We start from the raw sequence: 12,599 nt of genomic DNA on the forward strand, positions 1-12,599 counted from the left end.
TCAGATAGTTATTTTCATGAGTTTACTCCTGAAAGAGAGGGGCCAGAAGACCATGATGTCTTATTTCACATACTCCTGCACTGATTAGAAGCACTTCTCCATCTTGTTAAACTTGTTAAGTGCAGGTTTCTGAGAGCAGTGCAGTGGTTAATTATGTTCAGTTTAGAGCTCCTAGAGCTTTCCTGCTGTGATGGTCTCAGCTGTTCAGTGTTGGCCACTCCCCTCTGCTATATATACTGGCCTCTGGCAATCACGGATTGCCAGTGTTAGTTTCATACTGCCTGGTTCTGGAGTTGTAGGTGTTGGTTGCTGGAGGTGGAGTTTGGAGAGTTTTTCAGAATACTGTTGCATGGTGTTTGTCTGTGTGTGCACTTCCTCATCCTCTTCTATTTGGTTTATCCTTCCTTAACTCCACGGCATTCCACTCTGTTGTTTGTGAGTGCATATTTGTATGGTTGGTAATTTCATTTATCCATGTATGTCTTCCTTTGTTAGTCTGGTTTGTGTATTCTTATATACTACAACTCCCCACTTCCCTGGGTGGGGTAGGGGACAGATAAAGGCTGGTTTAGAAGCTCAGCAAGGCACGTAGCCCTGGCTAAAAAAAAAAAAAAAGGGTTGAGATTCAGATGTGTTTGAATTCTGATATTTGATTTTTTTCCCATATTGTGATATTTTTTATTAAAGTTCCATAAATAAAATACCAATAAAAATAGCAATTAAATTCACAAGTATCTTTCTTGAGAAACAAGTCAACAATACAAGTAGTCTAAATACTCCAGTGGAGTGATCTAGAAAAACGTTATCAGATTCTTGTGCCTCTATATTTCCTGTGTACTCTATAGAATTAAATGTTAGAATATTGGGGTCCTAAGGTGTAAGTTTCACTACTGGTCTTCATAGACAGTGACTTAACACACAAGGGACAGTACCTGGCGAGAGGAAGTGGAAGAGGAGTCATCGGAGAGAGGCCATCCCGGCTCGTAGGTTAAATGGACAACCTTCCCCGGGACAATACAAAGAAGCAATGAAAGAAGAGATGGTACTGCAGATAACTGAGAGATAAGAGGAAGGAAAGGAAGAAGATAGAAGACAGGTGAGCCACACAACAACACAGATACAACTGAAGAAATTCTCAAAGATGAAGATGGAGAAACATGGTGGAAAAAAGTGAAAAAATTTAAATTAAATTCTAACTTGAATATTTGGAAAATTCTAAATCTGTCCCTTTACTGAGACAGCCATTGTCAGTATGCCGCGTCTATTATCCCAAGCAAAGAGCCATCTAGTAAGACTGTAGGACTCAGCCTTGTCATGCGTTACGTGGATCGACATTCACTTCAATGGCAACTTGTAATTTTTCCTGCAACGGGTTTACCCAAAAACAACCCCAGCAGTAGAAAATGACTTCTGGGGGTTCTTGTAGCCAGAACAATGGCATTTATTCATCTGAAATAATCCTTCTGCAGGGGGGAAAGTCACAACCAGTACATTTAAAATTGCTATATCTAAATCATCATTCAGGTCACTAGATGGCCCAAATTATTCCATAAGAAGATTAAAGAACTTTTGTTTCAGCACCAGGGCACACAGACCAGATCCATACAGTGTATATGAACACCCTATATTAGAACCTTTAATTACTGGATTAAAGTATAATTATGTGGATCAAAAAAATATAACTGGCACAATCAGCAGTAATCTTCTATAAGTCTTCTCCAGCTGGCGATCATTATAGAATTGTTTTTGGTTGGTTGCTAAGAAAATACTCCATCCTGTGCTCATGCACTCTTCAAAATTGGGCCGCCAACCATCTATCTGATCCAATGTTTTAAAGTAAAGACATTGAAACCTTGTATATAGAAACTGATCAGACTAAGAAAAAAACAGTTTCCTAAAGCAACCCATCACTTCACTCATCATTTAGGAATATTGAAGCAAGGATCCGCTTGGTTGCTGTAAGCCCTTTATGTCCGCATTGGTTATTTGGCAGGATATTTTATAACATGCACCATCCCCTTCCAATTAGCTGCTGTAACAATGTTATTGAAGATGAATACAAAAATAAAGGTTTATGGATAAAGAAAATGAACAAATTAAAGTTGCACTAAACCAAAAGTTTAAAAAGTGCCACCAATATCATTCACACATTAAAGGTGACCATGAAAAAGACTTGAGGCTTAGTGCGACACCAATGGAAAGCTACAGTAATGTTTGCTGAAGAACAAGCATAGATGAGTAGGTAGTGGATGCTGGAGAAGGAGTTGATATGACACAATGTATAGAACTGGTATTAATGAAGCTGGGAAAAAACATAATGAATAACTTGACACAAAGAAGAGTCAATGGAGAGAAAGAAAAGAGTTAGAAGAATTGGAAGAGACTGGAGATAATTGACTTCCTGTGCACACAATAATCTGCAGGTCCCACCCTACAGTGAGTAGTAGACTGTGTCTGGGTGTCTACCTCCAGTAGGCGTATACACCCGAAAATGATGCAGAGCACACATCTGCTTTGTAACCACCGTTATAGTCTAAGGACCCTTCGGGAGCACTTAACAGGTGCCTAAACGCAATGTGAACGCACCTGATATCCAGAGGAATGTGAACCAGGATAGTGAAAAAAAACTTTACTGGACAACGCATTTTCTAGTTGGTTTACCTCCTTCTCCAGGTACGTAAAAGAGGTAAACCAGCTCCAAAATGCATTGTCCAGTAAAGTATTTTTTCACCACCTTGGTTCACGATCGTCTGGATATCGAAGCTGCACCAAAACCAAGTCCAGCATACCAACTGTACCCAAACCGCACCTTTCTACTCCTTCATCTCTCCAGTTCAGATCCCGGAATCTCCAAGTTTGGCTAGTGGAGTAGCAAGCCTATCCAAATCTCTTCTATGCTTTGCGCAGTATTGTGCATGTCCATGCACAAGTCTTCCAGATGAGACATTTTGCCAACTTAGTGATCCTTTCACATGGATTTACAATATGGAGCTCTTCTTTTCTTTTTGCTATACTCTACAGTGAGAACATTCTTCTTATTTCTCACCATATTTAATACCACTGTCCTCTTATGTAGCAAGGGGGGGATAACAACAGAGCCTAGTTGCAACAGCAACTTCCATACCACTATAGTAACCCCACTGGTGCATACATAATGATGTGTCCCACAATGACCCTGATAGTCTATACTAGTGGCATGGCTAGTACCTGGCACCGGTAGCATGGCCCCTGCTGTGACTACCACATTCAAATGTGCCCCATGGTACCCCAGGTATCTTCAGCATCTACCATCACCCTTGCTGGTGAAAACAATGATTTTGTCCATTTGCAAACAACAGATATCACTAGAATTGGAAACTCTATATATGAAAGCACCAAGTCACGGACTCACTAGATTTATTTTGTCTCACCTCTTTGGCCTCTGTGTTGATCGGCTGGTTGGAAGGAGGAAGTGGCATGGCAGCTGCACAACCTGTACTCTTATTCCGAGCATGACCCTGGCGTAGTGCATTTTTTGATGGACTTTGTAGTTGAGGATGTAGATCACGGTTTGGAGAAGATGGAGTGGAGGTGATGACAAGAGTCTTCAAAGCCGTGACTTCAGCCTGCAGCATGTCAATCTGACAAGACAAATCAAATATAAAAAAGAGGAAAAAAGAAGAGGTATAAAAGGTATGGTGTGAGTAACATATGGGTAACTGGCCCATCAGTAGTTACCTTCCCATGGGCCTCCCGTAGCTGTTTCTCAGATGCAGCCTGTTTGATATTAGCATCACGCACCATTTTGTGAGCCTCCTGCAAAAAGAAGAACTGGAAGTGACATTCTTTGACAAAAAAATATATATAAAGAATTGGGCCAAAAATAGTAGATACATTAGTTAGACAGGTCCCTTAATACAGCTCAGTTTTGTACAGATTTACAATTTGTCTTCCATTTTATTGGTTCGGACCTTTACTGTAGCTTTGTATGCCTCTGATTTTATTTATGAAGAAATATGGAAAATTCTATAGGGCTCACAAACTTTCAAAAAAACACTATATGGGGATGTTTAAATTACATTAAATTTTTTTGTATTGAAACCTAGACTTTATTTTCATGTCAAAAGTCTGAAAATTGTCTTAAAATTTGGACCCTACTTGAGCACCTATCCAGGAGTGCCGTGATTTTTCTTAATTAAAAGTTTGAAAATTGTCCTGACAGCGAAATGAATAAAGAACTAAATTAAATTATCAGTTTACAACATCAGTTGCAAATGAGGTTAAGAAAGATATGAGAAATGGATTTTGCTGTTTTTCAAATTTTTGGAAAATGTGAGATCCACATGTCAAGAAGGACGTGTGCAAGTCATGGGTGGAATGTGATGAAGGATGATGGTAAAGTTTAAGTTGTTTTCCAGGAACACAGGAAGGGAATATTTACAGCTTTGGCCAATTATTGGGCCAGGTTTACAGCAATGAAAGTGGACGACTTCTATGTGACTTTGCACACGGAGCAGCCCCATTTTGCCCAAGATGCAGCCACAAACCTTCCTAACACAAATAAAATATTGTCACAGACGTTCCACCTACAAAGAATACAGTAACATTTGTGATGCTTCATACACTAAAATGATATTTTGAATTACTCGTTGGTGGAGGAATGAACCTGTGTGAAGGATTCGTAAATTATCCAGCCGTACCTCAAATAGACTAGCCGTCAGCTCCTCCAGCTCCTGTTCCAGCTGCTCTCGAACTTTTGACAATCTCTCACATTCCTCATCTCTCAGCTTTAGCTCCTGAAGAAAGGATATACAAGCCTCAAAAAGCTGGAAGGTAGAGGTGGACTCTGCTCTTTTGACATCATCATCATCCGTTTTACATATTTATTAAACTTCTTTTACCTTTTTGAAAACAATGTCTGCTATACACAAACCCACTTTTCTTAAAAATAAAAATAAAGCTTTGCAAGAAGTCCTTGGTGAAATAATTCTATCGAGAACAGCCTGCTTCAAGACCCCCTTTTTCCTTCGTTGTCTCCATTTACAATTTACACACGACCAATTTTTCCCCATCAGAAAATAATGCTCCAGTCATTCTGATCAGAGTTGATTAAATTGGCATAGATTTTTTTCGGATGTGGAGAGAAAAAAATTGTTCTCAACCTTCTCAGTCTGTGAAAATCGGACCGCACTTCTATGTCATCCGAGTGAGGGCTGATTTTTTTCACTGACTTATAGACTTGCGAGTGCGAGTGCTGTCCAATTTTTACACACCGATCTCCTTTGAAAAGCCAGAAATTAATCTGCCGCATACAGTAATATCACAGAGGGACCCGACATGAAAGAATAGATAGGTTACATACAGTATATACACATAGAATAGGTAGATATACAATTAGTACAGTGCGTGTGTAGCATACTGTACATGTATTTAATTATTTATCTGAAAAAAATGGTGTGGGTTCCCGTGTAATTTTCGTAACCAGCAGAGGGAAAGCCGATGGCTGGGGGCCGATGTTTATAGCCTGAGAAGGGGGTAATAACTATGAAGCTTCCCAGGCTATTAATATCAGCTCACAGCTGTATACTTAGCCTTTACTGGCTAAGTATATGCTTTTTTATACATTCAATTAAATGGGTAAAAAAAGCAGCAAAAATGCTGAAGGAATTGACATTCTTCAGTTTAAAAAAAAAAAACATTGCAACTGAAAAAAACACAAGAAAAAACTAACAAAGAGAAGGATATATTCAAAATCTTATTTGTTTTGCAGCTACTGTAATAGGCTACAAAAATGGATGGGAAAACAAAGAAAGAACTCTGTGTGTGAACAAACCCTAAGGCTAGGTTCTCATTTTGTTTTTGTGTGAGCGCTTAAGTGAAATTAACGCCGTGCAACGCGTCCGTTAGTGCTCCCATTGCCAGCAATGTTAAAGCGTATTGCTAGCGAGTGCCTTTTTCTGCACGCGCTAGTGATGTGCTGTCCTTTTGTGGCGCGCCTCGGACGCTGCTTGCAGCGTCCGCGGCGCGCCCGAGGTCTGTTCCCCGCTCTGGCAGATCGGGGATCTGCGCTAGCGGGGACGTTTAACGCGACCCCTAAAAAGACATTGCGTTAGCGCAATCCGCTAGCGCTTAGCGCTAAACGGATTGCCCAAACGCAATCTGAACCTAGCCTTAGTGATTCTGGACTTAAAGGAGTTGAATTAGAGTAAAAACAAGAGAAATGGGTGATTCATAGCAACATATGAAACAAACAGATATTTGACCCCTAATGATATGTGCAAAGTATGAGTAGTAAGGTTGTTTTTATTCTGATGTTTTATTCTGATGACTTACTCTAATTCTGTTAGCACATTAAAACCAGTAGTTTACTGCATGGGTGGACATTGGGTGAAAAGTCATCACTATCCAATCACCGATGCTCGTACTGCTGCTGAAGTACATGTATATGCTGTATATGTGCTTACAGCTGCAGAATACTGCACTGAACTCACATTTTCTGTATAGAATTGTATACTGTATATAAGCCTAACCTATTGATTCGAGTACAAGCCATAAAGCGAGGCTCAAAGCCCCATATAGCAAAGCTCAAAGCCTCATACAGCAAAGCTCATAGCCCATACAGCAAAGCTCAAAGCCCCATATAGCAAAGCTCAAAGCCTCATACAGCAAAGCTCAAAGCCCATACAGCAAAGCTCAAAGCCCCATACAGCAAAGCTCAAAGCCCCATACAGCAAAGCTCAAAGCCCCATACAACAAAGCTTAATGCCCCATACAACAAAGCTCAAAGCCCCATACAGCAAGGCTCAAAGTCCCATACAACAAAGCTCAAAGCCCCATACAGCAAAGCTCAAAGCCCCATACAGCAAAGCTCAAAGCCCCATACAACAAAGCTCAATGCCCCATACAACAAAGCTCAAAGCCCCATACAGCAAGGCTCAAAGTCCCATACAACAAAGCTCAAAGCCCCATACAGCAAGGCTCAAAGCCCCACACAGCAAGGCTCAAAGCCCCATACAGCAAAGCTCAAAGTCCCATAAAGCAAAACTAAAAGCCCCATACAGCAAGGCTCAAAGTCCCATACAGCGAGGCTCAAAGCCTCATACAGCAAGGCTCAAAACCCCATACAGCAAGGCTCAATGCCCTATACAGCAAGGCTCAAAGCCCCATACAGCAAGGCTCAAAGCCCCATACAGCAAAGCTCCATACAGCAAAGCTCAAAGCCCCATACAGCAAAGCTCAAAGCACATACAACAAGGCTCAAAGCCCCATACAACACAGCTCAAAGCCCCATACAGCGAGGCTCAAAGCCTCATACAGCAAGGCTCAAAACCCCATACAGCAAGGCTCAATGCCCTATACAGCAAGGCTCAAAGCCCCATACAGCAAGGCTCAAAGCCCCATACAGCAAAGCTCCATACAGCAAAGCTCAAAGCCCCATACAGCAAAGCTCAAAGCACATACAACAAGGCTCAAAGCCCCATACAACACAGCTCAAAGCCCCATACAGCAAGGCTCAAAGTCCCATACAACAAAGCTCAAAGCCCCATACAGCAAGGCTCAAAGCCTCACACAGCAAGGCTCAAAGCCCCATACAGCAAGGCTCAAAGCCCCATACAGCAAAGCTCAAAGTCCCATAAAGCAAAACTAAAAGCCCCATACAGCAAGGCTCAAAGCCCCATACAACAAAGCTTAAAGTCCCATACAACAAAGCTTAAAGTCCCATACAACAAAGCTTAAAGTCCCATACAGCAAGGCTCAAAGCCCTATACAGCAAGGCTCAAAGCCCCATACAGCAAAGCTCCATACATCAAAGCTCAAAGCCCATACAACAAGGCTCAAAGCCCCATACAAAAAAGCTTAAAGCCCCATACAAAAAAGCTTAAAGCCCCATACAGCAAAGCTCAAAGCCCATACATCAAGGCTCAAAGTCCCATACAGCAAAGCTCCATACAGCAAGGTTCAACGCCCCATATAGCAGGTCTTAATGCCCCATATAGTAAAACTCAAAGCCCCATACAACAAAGCTCAAAGCCCCATACAGCAAGGCTCAATGCCCCATACATCAAGTCTAAAAGCCCCATATAGCAAGTCTCAATGCCCCATACAGCAAAGCTCAAAACCCCATACAGCAAAGCTCAAAATCTGTACTGGCTGAGATCCAGTCTACATACATTCTGTATACTCTGATAAATGGGGTACACATTACAAGCATTGTGCAGGATAAGAAAACGTTGCAGCCTTAAAACAAAACAGCACCACACTTTTTCCATGTTGTGTGTAGTATCGCAGCTCGACCCAGTTCATTTCAATGGAGCTGAGCGGCAACATCACCCACATCCTGTGGAAAGGGTAGGCACTGTTTCTATTACAAAGCAACCATGGTTTTTAACCCCATAAACGCCTTTAAGAACTATTCTGTTTAGGGCGCTGTCATATGATTGTAGTTTCTCAAAAATGTACAAATGTTTCAAGCTTGGATAAAGGAGTCTTGGAGTTATCTGCACATACACAGCCCTGTTATAAGGCCACACCCTGTACAGGACTCCAATTTCACTAACACGGTTATACATCTGATCAACTACAGTTAGGGGATGGTCACACTTACAAATTTACCAATGCAGATCTTGCTACTGATCTGCTGCGAATGCACACCAAAATCTGCATCAAAATTCCCATGTGTTAAATGCAGATTTTCAGGTGCAGAGTTCACCCTGTATAATGGGGGAGCTTGGAATCAGCAATTGTCAGGGATCATTCAGTGTATTATACAGACTTGTGCTGTCCAAGTAAAAAGCGAAAGCACACTGATCAATGTAATTAATAATAATAATAATAATAATTTTATTTATATCGCACCAACATATTCCGCAGCACTTTACAATGAATTTCAATAGGGCCGTTCAGATGACAGTTTTTTTCGCATGAATCGGGTGTTCGTATGAAAAAAAATGCCCTAGCATGCACTATTTTTTTTTCTTATATCCGATGAGACTCTCCCATTCAAGTCTATGGGTGTGCAAAAAATTGGATCCCATATTGGTCATCCGTTTAGCATCCGATTTTTAAGATTACTTTTCTATGATTAACCTAGAAAATTGCTTATGTATAAATCACACAGACGTAAGATATGGACCCACAGATGACAATACAGGTGAAAATCAGCAGCGTTTTCTGGATGATCTTCTATACACTTGTCTGATCCCGGCCTAAATCCGCTAGATAGATTGACATACTATGAATTAAACATCCTCATCACAGGTGAATGTTCGCTTTAGAATTTTTCTGCGGCGTGTGAATGGGATTGGTAAAATGTTATCTATTTCACTGCCGCTGTAATACGCTCTGGATTTTATGTCCACAAATCGAAACCAAAAATCTGCAGCGTATCAGCCTTGTGTGATACAACCCAAATGACACGACGTTACCTTCTGGGCTTTCAAGAGCTCATCTCTTAGTATTTCCGAGCCCTTTTCCCTGATTTCCACGGAGGAGCTGCGTAGGCGAGACAGGTCATACGTAGGGGTGTCTTTTGGTAGCTCAGTGATGGGTCTAGGAGCTTCCGGTCTTGGAGACGTCGTCCAGTCCTCAGGTGAGCAGTGGAGCTGGGTGCCCCCATCTTGCCTATGGTAAAAATACACACAATGTTAGTCTCCAGAGAACAGTGTATAGAAGGAAGGAGAGTGGTGTTCCCTCCAGGAAGCCACCTCTGAATTAAACTTCCTGCCATTCATATAGAAAACACTTTCTCTATAAGCGAGGGATCCATATCCGCAATCAATGAACCCTGGACACTGTCCTCAGAGCTGCGCCTAATACACAGATCATTCCAACTTCTCACTTTCCTGTATCCCTCCCAGATACAGCAGAGCTGATGTAGCAGAGCCGATGTAGCAGAGCAGATCGGGTCATTTAACCGGATCTGCACCTGCACACGATGACTGATGACAAACTCAGCTCAACTCCATCTAGACAATATACATAATATCACAGGATATTTCTGTGCACAGAACAGAAGGAATAACTGTGTAACCATGATGCAGAAGGACAGGATATTTGCAGATTGCTGAGCCTTGTAGTACCTCACCTAAGCCGTTGATCTAAATGGAATGCACCAAATCATCCGTCATCTAGTAACTACTAAATGATACATGACACAGGGCTGGAAATGTGTGATTAAACTTCTACGCACAGTGGTCCGCAATCTGCAGCAGACCCAGGGGTATAACTACAACAGGTGCAGGGGTTGCAATCGCTCCCGGGCCCTGGAGCCTAGGGGGCCCTAAAAGTCCCTTTGGCCTATAGAAAAAGACTATTGCTATTGAAGATTTACAATATTTGGGGGCCCCGTTGAAGCTTTTGCATCGGGGCCCATGAGTTTCCAATGACGCTACTGAGCAGACCCCATCTTACATGTGGCCCATATCACAATACATTCATCTTACCCCGATCTCCACATCCCAGCAGCGGGCACACTCTCCTCCAGGCTGTCTCAGGGAGGGGACATTCAGAGGGGACAATGAGACAGCAGAGAAGGAAGGGATAGAGAACAGAAGGCCAGAGGACGGTGCAGAGAAAATGAGAGGTGGCGGCGCAGATCCAGATGTTGGGGCTGATGTTGCACCATAGAGTTTCCGTGCATCCCACACAAGTATGTGTGCGTCTCCCCAGCCTCCCTCCCTCCTTCTCTGCGGCACACAGAGGAAACACTTCCAGCTGCAGGGAGAGTGAGGACTAGGAGAAGCCGGGAGGAAGAGGAGGTTACACATCAAAGTGCCAGGAAATGGAGTTCTCAGGAAGAGCTGCAATAATAGCAGAAATGCAGACATAGGCAGTAGTGTAGCTCCCTGCACAACACCAGCTCAGGTCACATGACTCCATCTGTTCCCCATTGCACCAGTCTACACCCTACTCTCCCCGACCAGATCACGTGGCCATCATGTCAGATGTTTTCCACTAAAGTGAATGTAAATCTTCAGTTCCTTTTACGAGACTTTCACATCCTGTGAGGAACAACCGCAGCCATTCAGTAACAGTGTGCATGTGTGCTTGACCCAAGAGCATTCCGTAGTGACTAGGACATGCTGTGCTTCAGGGCATGGAAGAAGAAATTCATAAAAAGAACCATAAAAGCATCCAAGCAAATTCCAACCCTGAAATCTTTTCCAGGGACACTGTGCTCTGAGAACAATCATGTCCCTGAGAAGAGACATTGCATTCTCCAGACTTTGTATTGACCTTGATAACCCCTTCACCCCCTTTTTTTCGGTTTTGCGTTTCGTTTTTCACTCCCCTCCTTCCCAGAGCCATAACTTTTTTATTTTTCCGTCAATATGGCCATGTGAGGGCTTATTTTTTGCGGGACGAGTTGTACATTTGAAGGACACCATTGGTGTTACCATATCATGTACTAAAAAAATGGGAAAAAAATTCCAAGTGCAGTGAAATTGCAAAAAAAGTGCAATCTCACTCTTGTTTTTTGTTTGGCTTTTTTACTAGGTTCACGGAATGCTAAAATTGACCTGCCATTATGATTGTCCAGGTCATTACGAGTTCATACACACCAAACATGTCAAGGTTATTTTTTATCTAAGTGGTGTAAAAAAATTCCAAACTTTGCTTAAAAAAAAATAAAATGGGGCATTTTCCAATACCCGTAGCGTCTCCATTTTTCGTGATCTCGGGTTGGGTGCAAGCTTATTTTTTTACTTTTTTTATCGCTATGCCATTTTGCGATCAGGTTAATAAATTTTTTTATTGATAAATGTGTGTGTTTGAATTTTTTTATTGTTTTATTTTGAATGGGGCAAAAGGGGGGTGATTCGAACTTATATATTATTTTATTTTTTTATACTTTTAAAAACATTTTTTTTTACTTTTGGCATGCTTCAATAGCCTCCATAGGAGACTACAAGCTGCCATACCAAATCTGTCTGTTATAATTGAATCTCCTCTATTAAGAAGGTAATCAAATAAACAGAAAAAGCACTAATCACAACAACAATAGTTAAAACCAAAATAACTTTTATTATAACATTAAATAACAAAGCAAAAATAAAAATAAAATCTCTAGTAACCTCAAAGTGAGAGACACTTATGGCTAAAGACTCTAATAAACACCTTGTATAATTCATATTAGTGTATAAAACCATGTTATGAGAATAATTAAATTGTCTGATTATCACATTATCACATAAAGTGCATAGTGTTATTTAATGTTATAATAAAAGTTATTTTGATGGTAACTATTGTTGTTGTGATTAGTGCTTTTTCTGTTTATTTGATTACCTTCTTAATAGAGGAGATTCAATTGTAACAGACGAATTTGGTATTGCTTGTTAAGCACTGTATAATATAGTGGATCTTGATTGATGATATAGACGCTGTCATAGCCTGATCGGCACTGCTACATAGAGGCGATCTGAACATCGCCTCTATGTAGCAGATATACTGACTTGCTATGAGCTCCGACCACTGGGTACTGCTCATAGCAAACCGGCACTGACAACCATACAGGTCTCAAGGAAACCTCTGTCTGTCATGCCAATGAACCGATGACCCCTGATCATGTGATGGGGGTCACTGGTGCACGTATTTCCGGGCAAATGATCGGAAGCGAGATT

At 41.5% G+C, this 12,599-nt stretch overlaps 1 protein-coding gene across 9 annotated transcripts in view; it reads right to left on the reverse strand.

Annotated features, from left to right (window-relative positions):
- The window catches only part of RAB3IL1 (RAB3A interacting protein like 1), a 147,664-nt gene that overhangs the window by 43,012 nt on the left and 92,053 nt on the right, over positions 1–12,599 (reverse strand). For 4 of the 9 annotated variants that reach the window (XM_077287966.1, XM_077287964.1, XM_077287962.1 and 1 more), the window contains exons 2-5: positions 9,405–9,600; positions 4,680–4,775; positions 3,718–3,795; positions 3,411–3,620 (exon numbers count right to left, since the gene is read on the reverse strand). In XM_077287966.1, the coding sequence (XP_077144081.1) occupies positions 3,411–3,620; positions 3,718–3,795; positions 4,680–4,775; positions 9,405–9,600 (580 nt within the window). Of the gene's footprint in view, positions 1–932; positions 1,056–3,410; positions 3,621–3,717; positions 3,796–4,679; positions 4,776–9,404; positions 9,601–10,421; positions 10,923–12,599 lie in introns of those variants that run through there. The other 5 variants (XM_077287958.1, XM_077287957.1, XM_077287959.1 and 2 more) reach the window with 4 other exon arrangements.

The sequence above is a fragment of the Ranitomeya variabilis genome, chromosome 2, assembly GCF_051348905.1.
Source record: "Ranitomeya variabilis isolate aRanVar5 chromosome 2, aRanVar5.hap1, whole genome shotgun sequence".
Taxonomy (NCBI): domain Eukaryota; kingdom Metazoa; phylum Chordata; class Amphibia; order Anura; family Dendrobatidae; genus Ranitomeya; species Ranitomeya variabilis.